The 14,257-nt window shown below is 44.2% G+C and overlaps 1 protein-coding gene across 1 annotated transcript in view; it reads left to right on the forward strand.

The window, feature by feature from the left end:
• Positions 1-207: 207 nt before the first annotated feature.
• COMP (cartilage oligomeric matrix protein) overlaps positions 208-14,257 on the forward strand; it is a 42,794-nt gene continuing 28,744 nt past the window's right edge. Inside the window, exons 1-3 of the mRNA XM_087951647.1 lie at positions 208-414; positions 6,270-6,355; positions 11,406-11,457. Coding sequence (XP_087807773.1) covers positions 339-414; positions 6,270-6,355; positions 11,406-11,457 — 214 coding nt within the window. The 5' untranslated portion in view covers positions 208-338. The remainder of the gene's footprint in view (positions 415-6,269; positions 6,356-11,405; positions 11,458-14,257) is intronic.

Below are 14,257 nucleotides of genomic sequence, written 5' to 3' on the forward strand. Positions count from 1 at the left end.
ACATGCACTGTATAATCAATGCAGGCCGTTTTCCTTAATGCTTTTCTCATTCTGTTTATTTTTCTAAGAAATTCTCTGTCTCTCTTTTTCTCCCCCCACCTCCCCCCCAAAAAACCCAAGAGCCAGAAATGACGTCTCCATCAGAAGGGAGAAAACTTCAGTTGAGCGGAATGCGGCTTCATAAATAGTGAACCACAAAATGTTTGACGGGGGCAGCAGAGGTGAACTATTCAGGTTTACTAAATCCAAATCTTTTTTTTTTTTTTAAGCGCAGGGTGGGGGTGGAGAGAATATTTAAAAAGGTACAGGGCCACCCTTAAGTTTCATAAGCTCTGAAAATGAGGAACATCGGAGTTTTTCTTTGCGTGCTGGCCTTCGTCTCTTACACATCGGGTCAAATGCCTGGTGGGAGAGGTAAGTAGAATTCAATTATAGAACATAGAATCATAAGGCTGGAAGGTATCTTGGAGATCTTCTAGTACATCCCCTGTTAAGTATGTCTAGCTAGAGAAGGATGAGGGGGCATAACTGTCCAGTATGTGAGAGACTGTCACAAACAAGAGGAAATCAAATTATTGTCCAAAGCAGAGGACAAATCAAGAAATAATGGGAAGAAGTTTGTTAATTAGAATCCAACCTGGAACATTTTTTTGACAGGACAATTAATCAATGGAACAGTTTGCTCCCTCGAGTTGTGGTTGTTCCATCACTAGAGGCTTTCAAAAACAGGCTGGACCATCATTTGATCAGGATGGCGTAGGTCTCTGGCTTGAGCAAGGAGTTGGACTAGAAAACCTTGAAGTCCCTTCCAGGGCTTAATTTTGGAAAACAATTTCGAATTTCCAGGCAGAGAATTATAGATCTGTTCTTTCTGGGGGTTGGTGTTTTTGTTTTTTTTTCCCCTCTACCTATTTGCTTGTTTTCTTCTTAAATTCTGTTGCCTTTTTATTGATTCCAAGTTTTACAGACATGCTTAAGCTAGCAAGTAAATATACATTTAAAGGATTAGGCTGTAGCTTCTCTTGCTGATATCGAAGTTTATGATTTGGCTCTTCAAAGTCTGGTAGAAGCCTTAATGCGGAGAGTTGTGTTCCGAAGTTAAACTTTTGAGTTTCAGTCATGTACTTTTGTTACACTTAATGGTCACACAATATTTAATTGTATATATCCAATGAACAACTTACATGCTACAATGTAAGTACCGTAAATAATTATATGCAACTATATATTCTAGTAATTTTCTCCTCACTTTACAACTCACGTACCTACAAAAATTTAGGAAATTAATCCAGATTTGGGCAGAAATAAGAATTTAATAAAATTTAGAAATGGAAAGCAAAGAAAAAAAAGATTGTTCCTATCTTCCTTATCTTATTCTATGTACATGGAACTCCTTGTTACAAGGTTCGGTGGTAATGTTGCTTGGAAATCGAGAGATGAGGAAAGGTTGAATGCTCAATGGATATCAGCTGCCTGCTAACTGCTGTCTTCACGCAACCAGGCAAACTAATGATCTAATAGTCAGATTAACAGAGTTGGAAGGGACCTTGTGGGTCATCCATCTCCTTGCTCAAGGTCTTTGCCATGTTAGTCCTTGAATTAGGACCACAATTGCGACCAGACTTTCCGTTGCTAAGCAAGGTGGTTGTTACATGAGCCACACCCAATTTTATGGCCTTTTTTTGCCACAGAGGTGAAACAAACCCCTGCAGTTGTTAAGTGAATCATGCAGTAATTAAGAGAATCCGGCTTCCCCCCATTGGCTTGTCAGAAGCCGTCTGGGAAGGTCGCAAATATGATCACATAATGCCACAACTGTCATAAGTGCATGCCAGTTGGCAAGCGCTTGGATTTTGATCATGTGACCATGGAGAGGTTCTGATGGTTATAAGTGCAAGGACCTGGCCATAAATCGCTTTCTTCAGTGCCGTTGTAACTTCGAACAGTCTCTAAACAAATGATTGGAAGTTGAGGACTACCTATGCAAAGTTTCTCAACCTTAGGAATTTTAAGAGGTGTGGACTTCAACTCCCAGAGGCCGGCTGGAGTTGAAATACGCACCTCTTCAAGTGTCTATGGAGATTCTCAGACATCCAGTCACAGTTGTCTCAAATGTGCTTTTTCAAAAGGCAACTGGACTTTCTTTGTTTTTCCTTGAAGACATTTCGCTTTTCATCCAAGAAGCGAGTTCAACTTAACTGAAGAAGCTTCTTGGATGAGAAGGGAAACATCTTCAAGCAAAACCAAAGTCCAGCTGCCTTTTGAAAAGGAACCTCTGGGATTACTCAGCTAGGTAACATCATCAATGCTAGAAGTGTTAATGGATTTTTTTTTCATGGGTGTGTGTGTGTGTGTGTCACAAATTATAGAAGGATTTCAAATTCAGCTGAAGAAGCTTCTTGGATGAGAAGCGAAACATCTTCAAAGAAAAAAAGCAGAAAGTCCAGTTGCCTCTTGGGATGCACCTCTTCAAGTTCCCAAGTTGAGAAACGCAGGTTTAGTAAATGCAATGCACCATTACAGTGTTCATTTTTGCCTATTGCTAACGTTTCTTCAGACGTTAGTACTTATTCAGGAACAAACCTGGACAAAGTGGGCTAGATCAGAATCAAATGAGGTGCATTGTGCTAATAAAGATCCTGTAAAAAAAAAAAAAACCTCTTTCTAAGGATGTTTTTCAATATCAGATCTAATTTATTCCTGAAAAAAACTCCCCGTGTGCCATAAACCAGTCTCTCTGGACAACGTGTACCGCATGTTCCAGAATTAATCCATTTTCTGCAGTTGCAAACTAAATAACCATATTATTGTCTGTTCATAGCAGTGTAAAACCACAACCAGTCCTTTAGCTGGCATTCACTTTCATACGCATTCAGTTCTTCCTATACAACTAGTGTGTTGTAATGTATCAGCATAGTTGATGTGTGGATCCAGGCAGTGTAGCCTTTTGTAATTACCAATGAAAATGTTGTCAGTGTACACATTTTCTTAATATTTTCTAAATTATGGCATAGCACCCAGTGTACCGATAAGCCCTGTGACCACCATGCCATAATTTTTCAATTTTGATTTTCACATCTTGATACTTTGTGATCTTCTCTAATTCTTTATCTTCTGTTCTATCATCTCCTGCTAATGCCACAATAAAATTATCCACACTTTCTTCCTTTCAACCGCAGTTAAATCTGGTGTGTTATGAGACCAAACTTTATCCATTTGTATTTGGAAATCCCTCAATATTTTAACCTGATCATTTTGAGTACTTTTTCAACTTTATGTTCCTACCAATTTTTCTTTACTGTTATAGTTATGGTTCATTGCACAGTTGGCCAGATATTTGGACTGGATTTGGCATTTTTGTCAGCTTTCTGAGTCCTTCCCAAGAACCTGGGATAGGCAGAAGTTGTTGTTTGACGATGTCAAAGGTATCACCCAGGATGTAAAACGGTTCCAAGTTGTTATTTTAACCAAAGGACCAGAATAATGGGGGACCTGAGCCCATTTAGTCCTGCATGGAAATGCGGTAACCAGCTTGTTAACTTTCTTGGCAGCCCAGCCTCCCTCACAGGGTTGTTGTGGGAATAAAATGAGGAGATGCCCTGTGCCCCCAAAGCAGCCCTTTGCTTTCAGAGAAATAACAGGATATAAATACAGGGGTGGGCTTCAAAAATTTTAGCAACGGGTTCTCTGCTCGGTTGCTGGGTGGGCGTGGCCATGGTGGGCGTGGCCTAATCAGCCTCCTGCACCGCAACCGGGGGGCGGGGGACATTTTTTCCCTCCCTGGGCTCCAGAGGCTTTTCTCGAGCCTCCAGGAGGGCAAAAATGGCCTCTCTAGGCTCCGGAGGCTCTCTGGAAGTCAGAAACAGGCCCATTTCTGGCCTTCCCAAACTTCCAGGAGGCCTGTTTTTCACCCTCCCCAAGCCTCCGCACACACCCTGCACTTACCTGCATCCAAAACGGGCTGTGTGGGGACTCCGGGGAGGGGAGGGGTGGGTGGGGTCAGCTAGGAGTGGGACTTGGGGGTTCTCACAAAATCTTAGCTAGGGGCTCTCCTGAACCCCTGCAAACCCCCAGCAGCCCCACCCCTGTATAAATACCTTGATGAAGCCATACTGCTTCCTTGTGACCTAGAAGAGACGCTCTGCATTTCTGAGGCTGAAACAGCTTTTTCCAGGAGCTTCGCAGCAGAAGAGCAAATATACATTTTGCAGCTTTTACAGGGAGGTGTTTGTCTTAACAGGAACCCACACCTAGGAGAAAGACATTGCTGAGCCATTTTCTTTGCAAGCCAGGAGGATCAAAGCTGCCAAACCTAACTAGGGCTAAAGTTGCTTTTGTAGGGCAAGTAGCTGTGTGCGCGCAAGATCTCCCCTTCACCTCTGAACCCCTGAATTGCAGCTAGGAACCCCACAATGTCACACAACCACACAAGTGAGAACAATCAACCCATGGAACAACTTCCCCTTGGAAGTTGTGGGAGCGCCATCACTTGAGATTGGACTCCCATCTGTCAGAAATGGTGTAGGGTCTCCTGCTTGGGCAGGGGGTTGGACTAGATGACCTACAAAGTCCCTTCCAACTCTGATTATCTGTTACTATCTGTTACTGAGTGCAGAGCATCTCAAAAAGGATATTGTGGCACTAGAAAAGAGGCAGAAGAACGAAAATGGAGGCAAGGTGACAACTGGTTTGGTCTAGTGCAGGGATGTTAAAACTCAATTTTATTGACGTCCGCATTAGGATTGTGTTTGACCTGGGGGAAGCTTGGGGGGCCTGGCCAGCTCAATATCACTCATGTCAGGGGCGCCTGTGGAGGCCCAAGCAATCTGCCAGAGAAAACAGGCTCCGTTTTCACTGGCAGAGGCACCGTGGGCCGGTCCTTTGCTGTTCCATGGGCCAGGTGAGCACTCCGCCCCTGGGCCTTGAGTTTGACACCCCTGGTCTTGTGGTTAAGGCATCAGGCTAGAAACCAGGAGATTGGGAGTTCTAGTCCCACCTTAAGGCATAAGAGCCAACTGGGTGACTTTGGGCCAAGGAAGGGCTTGAAACGGCTTTGGATAAAGATGGGCTAGATAGAGAAGAGAGAAAAATTATTGAAGGTTAATTATTGATGTCCACACATTGAAACCGTGTGGATTTCAACTCCCAGAATTCCCCAACCAGCCATGCCGACCGGGGAATTCTGGGAGTGGAAGTCCACACTTCTTCAAGGGGCCAAGACTGAGGAAACCCTGCTTGGATTGTTGTGCAAATACACCCTTGTAATAAAAGTGAGAATTTAGCACTCAATTAAATGGAGTTGCTCAATATAGTCTCATCCTTGACTTCCAATTTGGTTAAGGAAAACTGCACATCTCTGTTTATTTTAAAAAGTTTGTAAACTACACCTAAGTGTTGCTCTGCAGAGACAGATGGGCTACAAATTCAATCACAGAGAATTAAATCACATAAAACTAGCAACCAAGGTTTGCTGACAGTAATTCTTTTTGTTTGTTTGGGCAAACCTGGGGCAAATATGGATATATTCCCAATCCAAGCCCTTCCGACTTTTTACTCTCCTCAAGAAGAAAAGAAAATTTAAGAAGCAGAGATTTTAAACATTTTACAGGTGGTCCTTCTTCATATAGCGACCGTCTGAAGTTACAAGAGCACTGAAAAAAATTACTTAACAACCAAAGCTCGTACTTACGTCCATAGCAGAATCATCATGGGATCAAAATTTGGCTGTTCTAGCCAGCTTCTGAGAAGCAAAGTCAGTGCGGGAAGCTGGATTCGCTTAAGGACTGCGCATGATTCTCTTAACAACTGGGCACAGCTGATTGTCAGAACAGCTGATCTTCGGGACAAAAAAAAAGAAATACCTTAAGGGGTGACTAGGTGGGGAGGGGAGGGGTGGGGTGGAGAGAGGCGGGGCCAGTCAGGGGCATGCCCAGGTTCATTTAACAATCATGGCAAAAAGGTTGTTAAACTGGATGCGACCCACTTAACAACCACCCTGCAAGCAAAGGAAATTCTGGCCCCTGTTGGGATTATAAGTCAAAGAATACCTGTAAATCAAGTCCTGCTTTTGAGACAAGATCTCGAGGGGAAAAAACACCCTGCTGAAATTTCAGCCTTCCCCAACCGGTGCCCACACTGGTTGCAACAGATAAAATTCCACCCTTTCAGGCTAAGAAAATATGCAGGCGGGAAGTCTTGAGAAGAGCCACGTAGCTTCCCAAAGCTGTTTTTTTTTTTTAACCCATTTAACATTTCTCTTCCCTTCCTAGGAGGAGACCTCTCACCCCAGATGCTAACGGAGATGAAGGAAACCAACAAGGCGCTGAGAGAAATCAGAGAACTGTTGAAACAGCAGGTAAGAAGGACGAAGACGTGTCTTTTCTTTGCAAGTACCTTCCTTTTTCCTTGCAACGGAAGCCAAACAGAGACTTGGTGTGTTTTCAAATTAAACACTCTAAAATTGCTTGCTGGGGACTTCGCTTGGGGGAAATATTGCAGCAAGCAAAGAAGTGAGATTCTACAGGTTCAGACCGGTTCCATAGAACTGGTTGTTACGATTCTGCGCGGTGCTGGCAAATCGTGCCCCTGACTGGACCTGCCCCTCTCCGCCCGCCCCTCCCCTCCCCTCCCTGAGCAGTCACTCCTTGAGGTATTTCTTTTTTCCTCCCAACGATCAGCTGTTCTGACAATCAGCTGTGCCAGGATCCCCCCTCGCTGTCTTACTGCTTTGCCCAGGAGGCTTCCCTGAGGCCCAGGAGGCAAAAAGGGACATGCAGGGTGTGTGTGTGTGTGCTGCGCTCCCCCCACGCTTCATTTTTTGCCTTCCTGGGTCTCAGGGAAGCAATCCCCCCACCCCCCGAGGCTTCCCTGAGGCCCAGGAGGCCCAAAAATGGAGCGTAGAGGAGTGCTACATGGCCCGGGTGGGGTGGGGGGGGGAAACAGAGGAGGGGGTGCTACAAAAAAAAGAAAGAAGCCACGCCCACCCAGTCATATGGCCACACCCACAGAACCGGTTGTTTAAAAATTTGAATCCCACTCCTGAGCAGGCTCATATGCAAAGCATTGGACTTCTGGGTTGAGATGAGTGACTTTGCAGGGTTCATGTAACAGAGGGAACCATTAACAGGTGAAATAAGATGAATTCACATGTCACTATGTTACAAAAAGCAAACTTTAGCCCCAGCCCAGCCTTTTTTCAACTTTGGCAACTTTTAAGCGGTGTGGATTCCAACTCCCAGAATTCCCCAGCTAGGCATTGCTGGCTGGGGAATTCTGGGAGTTGAAGTCCAGACGGTTTAAAATGGCCAAGGTTGAGAAACACTGCTCTAAGCAAGTGTAGCATTGTTTCCCAAACGCAACGGGCTTCATTTAAACATTTAACCTTGGCTCATACTTTTTTGGGGGAGCAAGAAAGTTGCATAAATTCTGGTCCTTTGGGGAGGTTTGTGCTTTAAGGTAAGTGTGGCACCAGAGAGATTTAAAAAAATAAATAAATCAAGATAGAGGCCCCGACCATGTGACTGAAACCCCTCCCTTTTATATGTGCATTGTGGCCGATATTAAAAAGGAAGGGGTGGGGTTTCATTGCATGGTTGAGCTGCCATCTTGACTTTTTTGACCCCTCCCTGCAGACATCCCTGCATGGCCAAGGCCTAGCACAGAGGTCTCCAAACTTGGCCACTTTAAGACTTGTGGACTTCAACTCCCAGAATTCTCCAGCCAGCACAGCTGGCTGGAGAATTCTGGGAGTTGAAGTCCACAAGTCTTAAAGTGGCCAAGTTTGGGAACTTGTGGCCTAGAAAAAGGGCTAATACCAAGCAAAGGAGTTTACACGAAGTGGCAATTTCCATCAATGGTCCTTATGTAAATCAAACGAAAGCCCCTCCACCTGAATTTTTCCACAGAATAAAGGTAATCCTCGACTTACAACCATTCATTTAGTGACCGAAGTCACAACGGCCCTGTAAAAAAGTGACTTTTTGCCTTTTTACACACCCACAATGTTGCAGCATCCCCGTGGTCATCAAAATCCAGCCCCTTGGCAACTGACTCGTACTTAGGACAGTTTTGTAACCTTCCGACAAGCCAAGTCAACGGGGAAGCCAGATTCACTTAACAACCATGTTATATGAACCAAACAACCGCAGTGATTCGCTTAACAACGGCGGCCAGAAAGGTTGCAAAACGGGGCACCAATTCACTTGACAACTGTCTTGCCTAGCAATGGGAATTTTGGGCTCAGCTGTGATCATCATTCAAGGACTATCTGTAAAGTTCAGAGGGAGACTACGCAGCCTTCTCTCAAGGCTACACAATACCCAGCCGCAATATAAGAGAGCTAAAAGCTGGTGGGAAAAAAAATCAAAAGTTTAATCTCTGGGAAAGTAGAAAAGGGCTCCTGAAAAGGGGATATCTGGGGACAGTCCCTTCCCTTGGGCTTCCAGAAGCAGACTAAAGAGAGAGAGAGAGAGAGAGAGAGAAAAGCAAAGTCTCTTAGCCCTACATACTAAATGGAACCTCCACAGTCAGGAGCAGTTTAACTTTGACGGTGAAAATTCCCAGGCGGACAACTGGATTTGCCACGAAGGACTCAGATGGCCGTTGCTGACCTTTTCTGGCCCTGTTGTCTGTCTGCCTCTTATGCAACACCACATTCCTCTTTTCCTTCCGTTCTTGGCGGCAGCCTCTGCCTGCCAGCTAATTGGAAAAACAGACGGACAGGACCTCCCCCCCCCCATGCCAGGACAAACTCTGGGCAGCCGCACAAGGGCTGGTGGGGCCGTGGGTGGGGGGTGGAATGGATGCGAGGAGGTGGCTGCCCTTTCGGCTTTCCGCTCCTGCTTTGCCCTACATAAAATCTGCCGCAATCCTGGGTAGCAGTCAGGGAGAATTCTAGAGGCAGCGCCGGAGACAGGATATCCTGGGGAGATCTTGTCTAGTCTCTCACACACACATACACACACCTACTGCAATTCCCAGCACCCAGGTCATTTCTCTCAGCCGCGTGGGAATCCCTACTAGATGAGCAAATTCAACTTTAAGACGTATGGCCTTCAGCTCCCAGAATTCCCCAGCTAGCATGCTGGCTGAGGAATTCTGGAAATTGGAAGTCCGTACATCTATTTAACGTTGAGATTGAGAAACACTGGGAAGTTTAGAGTTGTTTTACAGAAGTCTAGCCTAGTAGAGCCTCTGAGCACAGAAACAGTCTACCTGAGGTTGGGAGGATTTCTGTAGACAGCCGAATGTTGAACTAGCTCAGGGGTGTCACACTCAATTTCATTGAGGACGGCATCAGGGTTGTGTTTGGCCTTGGAGAGCTGGCGGGGGGGCAGGGTGTGTATGGCCTGGGGGAGGGCATGGTAGGCGTAGCCAGCTCAACATCACTTGTATTGGGGGCACCTGTGGTGGCCAAGTGCTAAGGCAGGACTTTCCTGAAACCCTCCCTCACTCTCATTTCTTTCTTTCTTTCTTTCTTTCTTTCTTTCTTTCTTTCTTTCTTTCTTTCTTTCTTTCTTTCTTTCTTTCTTTTTCTTTCTTTCTTTCTCTCTCTCTCTCTCTCTCTCTCTCTCTCTCTCTCTCTTTCTCTCTTTCTCTCTCTCTCTCTATCCCTCCCTTCCTTCCTTCCTTCCTTCCCTCCCTCCCTGTTCATTCTCCTTTCTTCTTCCTTCCCCTCTTTCCTTATTTTTCCTTCCTTGCTCTCTTCCCATCTTCCCTTCTTTTTCTTTGTCTTTTCTCTTCTCCTTTCCTGGCCCTTCTTGCATACTCAAATGCACGCTCAAATGCAAAAGGGGAAACATTTCTCCTTTTGTTTTTGTTTTGCTAGCCCTCTGCCAGCGAAAACAGAGCTGGGGGGGGGAGGGGTAGCGAGCTCCGTTTTCGCTGGCAAAGACACTCGTGGGACGGTCCTTTGCTGTTTCCAGGCTGGCTCTGTGGGCCAGATCTAAGCACCCCGTGGGCCAGAACCGGCCTTGAGTTTGACACCCCTGAACTAGCTGGACTTTCATCAAGATTCAACAAGGCAGTCCTTTTATCCCCATCCCATCCCACCCCATCCCGCTTTGTCCACTGAGGAGGAGGGTGGTTTTATTCATTCAGTCGTGTCCGACTCTTGGCGATTGTATGGGTCAGGCCTCTCCATCCACATCTTCTGATCTTTTTCCATTACATAATCCCTTTTCATAACTCCTTGTTCTGTCCCACTCTCCAACATGGTCTGGATTTGATTAGGGGTCTGGGGGAAGAAAAAAAACCAACCCCAAATTGTATGGGAAACGTGAAAGATATTTCCTAGAGAGCTAACTGTCTGCATTTTCACCGGATTAGATGGAGGCTCACAAAGTTCCCCTCCAGTCCTCAATCTTTCAGTTGGATGGATCAAAGAGATCATCTACAATCCTTGACTTGTGACCATTTAATGCCTATTCAAAGTTGCGATGGCACTGAAAAAAGTGACTTATGGCCAGGAATGATCATTGCAGAACCCCCATGGTCACAGGATTAAAATTCAGGGGCTTGGCAGCCAGCGTGTATTTATTTACAGCTTGCAACAACAAACAAGGGAAATAAGGATCAGTTTGGGGTTAGAGCTGGAAGATTGTTACCTCACCGCTTGCAAAAGGAAATAGGAAATGCTAGTGTTCCTAAGCAACCTCTCTCCTAGGTGTTCATGACAAATGCATGTCAATCACAGGTGGTATGCTGCTGGTTCGCATCGGTTCTAGCAATCCAGCAGTGCCCGTCAGCAGTTGGGCCCACCCGCCTGCCCCCACCCTTTGCTGTCCTATATTTCCTTTGTTTGTAGCTCAGCTGATAGGCGCGGCAGAGCAATTGCCGCACCTCAGCTGTTTTACTAACCAGCGCTGAAGTTAAGTTTTCACGCTCAAAATTCCCCCTTTTAGAACGCTCCATGCATGCGCAAAGCACGTGCCCACAGAACCAGTAGTAAAATATTTTGAATTCCACCACTGACATCAATCACAGGACATTTCCCATCCAACAACTGAGCAGGTCTAATCCTGCTTAAATGTTCAAAACCCTCCAAGGTTGCAATTGAAGAGAATGTCTATAACTCAGAGCTGAACTGTGGAGTCTGTGATGCTCTCTGACCTCGGTTGTTTGCTTACATTTTATTACCCAACTAGGTAACATCATCAGAGTGAGGGAGTGTGGGGTTTGTTTCCTGTTTATATACAGTAGCTTGCCCTGCCAGCATTGGGTTTTTTTTTTATGGTGCTTTGATTTTAAAGTGTTGTTTTCTGCTTGTCTTGGGGTAACATTAGACAACAATCAAACAAGCACTAATTATGGAGTGATAAAATTGGAAAAACTTTCTTATTCTAAATACTACCAAGTTTTGCTGTTACTAAAGATTATGAACTTGTTCCCATTATGATTTTCCGCAGGTCAAAGAGATAACCTTTTTGAAGAACACCGTGATGGAGTGTGATGCTTGTGGTGAGTCCACTTGAAAAGTGTTGGTGTTGATTTTAACACTCATGTTTCGAGTTCTGTAAAAAGGAAAGGAGGAAGAAAGGTTCAATCCTGGCAGGTTCAATCCTGGCCATCATTACTTGGATGTTTCCTGTAGGAATTAGATGACTGAGAACCAGAGATATTAAAACACTAACTAAAAGCTGGCAAAAGTTAAGTGGGGAAGGATTCAGCAGCCAAACCAGATCAGAAACATTTTTTATCATTTTTTTTTCCTGAGTGAGACCTTGCATAGCTCTCTCAAACTTTGCTTTGGCACCACAATCAATGTTAGTAGGGTTAAATAATATCCTAAGATATTTATGGTCAGTCAGTTACTTTGTTAGTCTTAAACCAGTAGAACAGGGGTCTTCAAACTTGACAGCTTTAAGACTTGTGGACTTCAACTAGAATTCCTCCTCCAGTCCATATTAGCTCAGGAATTCTGGGAGTTGAAGTCCACAAGTCTTAAACTTGCCAAGTTTGAAGACCCTTGCAGTAGAAGTGTGTCCCTCTGAACACCTGCAAATAATTTAGCCAATCATTATTGGTGAGATGGAATGTGGGAACTTATTACAAAGCAAAGGTTTCCTTATTAGGTCAGTGTTTTCCAATCTTGATATGTGGACTTCAACTCCCAGAATTCCTATGCTGGCTGGAGAATTCTGGGAGTTGAAGTTCACATATATTAAAGCTGCCAAAGTTGTGAAACAGAGAAATAGCAAATGCCTCCGTATTTATAGCTAAACAAATATCTTTTTATCTAGACCTAAAATAAATATATTTTTCCATGCATAAGATATATTTTCCTTTCATGGATATGCATAGGATATCTTCCTATACACAAATTTTGCTCTGTGATATTCTCATTTGTTTCAAACTGCAGCAGCCTGTCTTTTCCTTTTATAAAGTGGCTACGACATATACAGCTGGTCCTCAACTTACAACCATTCATTTAGTGATATTTGAAGTTATAATGGCACTGAAAAAAGGGACTTATGACCAATTGCACTTATGACCATCGTAGCATTCCCCAAAGTCACATGATCAAAATTGGAACGCTTGGCAACCGGCATGTATTTATGATGGTTGCAGCATCTTGCGGTCATGTGATCACCATTTGTGACCTTTACAAGGAAAGTCACTGAGGAGAAAGCCAGCTTTGCTTAAGTACCGCCTGACTCATTTAATAACTGAAGTGATTCGCTTAACAACAGTGGCAAAAAAGTTGTAGCATCAGGCACCATTCACTTAACAACCATACAATAAGGCAGAGGTCTCCAAAGTTGACAACTTTAAAATTTGTGGACTTCAATTCCCAGAATTCTCCAGCCAGCATAGCTGGCTGGAGAATTCTGGGAATTGAAGTCCACAAATCTTAATTCTGGGAGTTGAAGTCCACAAGTCTTAAAGTTGCCAACTTTGGGGACCCCTGCAATAAGAGGAACTTCGATCCAGTGATTTAAGGTCTAGAGACCAGGAGACTGTGAGTTCTAGTCCCATTTATGGCATGAAAAGAGGAACTTTGGGCCAGACCCTCTCTCTCAGCTTAATCCACCTCACACAACTAAGGAGAAATTTCCTGACAGAATAATTAATCAGTGGAATGACTTGCCTCCAGAAGTTCTGGATGCTCCAGCACTGGAAGTTTTTAAGAAGAGATTCTGACAACCATTTGTCAGAAATGGTATAGGGCTTCCTGCCTGAGCAGGGGGTTGGACTAGAAGACCTCTAAGGTCCCTTCCAACTGTTATTCTGTTAGGAAGGAGTATGAGATATATTCACTGCTTTGAGCGATTTAAAAAAACCAATAAAGGCAGGAGATAAAATAATAAAATAAAATAGAATATGAATAAACAAATAGAAAACTGACTTGCTTAGCAATGAAAATTCTGGTCCCAATTGTGTTCATAAGATGAGGATTTCTGTCCTATCTTTAAACATCTAAGAAATATATTCCAGCAATATCTAAAATGATTTTAAAAGGTCTGAAATTATGTAGAATACATCTGTGTAGCAGGAGCTTGGCTCATTGAGGACTGGTGGTTCTTACACGCTGCTGTGCAAAACACAGCCACATGTGCTGAGGCTTTGCCATAAGTGGCATTTTGTCTGTAAAGCAGCATCTGGAACCAGGCTGGGTCTAAGTGAGCAGGATATTTTGCTAATCAGAGGGAGGATCCTATTCATTGTAATCTGCAGAAGACGAGGAAGAAACAGCCCTCCAGTGAAAAGCAGCAGAGAATTCCCCCCCACACACTTTTTTGCAATTTCCTCCCTGCCAAAAACTGAGGCATTTCTATTTAGGATCACAGTGTTTGTTTCCCACTAATCAGCTGTGAATGCTTGAGAAGGCGCCTTACACTCGCTGATAAGATTAAATGGTTGAACATGAAGGAATGAGCAAAAATGCCACAAGTGACAGGCTTTCTTACTGCTAAGAATGGGTGTCTTTAAAGGCTGCCTGGTGGGGGTTTTGAGGGTGTGTGTGTGTGTGTGTGTGTGTGTCAGAAAAGTCAGGATGTCAGCCACAATGATGCAATCAAGGCCTGACTCCCTTTAAAAAAAAAATGCAACAAATTATAATGCCTTGGTAAGGCCACACTTGGAATACTGCATCCAGTTCTGGTCACCACAATGTAAAATGGGGCAAAACTCACTTAACAACTGTGTTGCCTAGCCACAGAAATTTTGGGTTCAATTGTGGTCTGAGTGGAGGACTTGCCTGTACCTCAAAGGATTGAAAGCATAGTTGTGACGGCCATCTTGAACTTTTTTCTTTTGA

Source organism: Notechis scutatus, chromosome 1, assembly GCF_049901735.1.
Source record: "Notechis scutatus isolate UNSWTSFEM ecotype Mainland chromosome 1, rNotScu1.2, whole genome shotgun sequence".
Taxonomy (NCBI): domain Eukaryota; kingdom Metazoa; phylum Chordata; class Lepidosauria; order Squamata; family Elapidae; genus Notechis; species Notechis scutatus.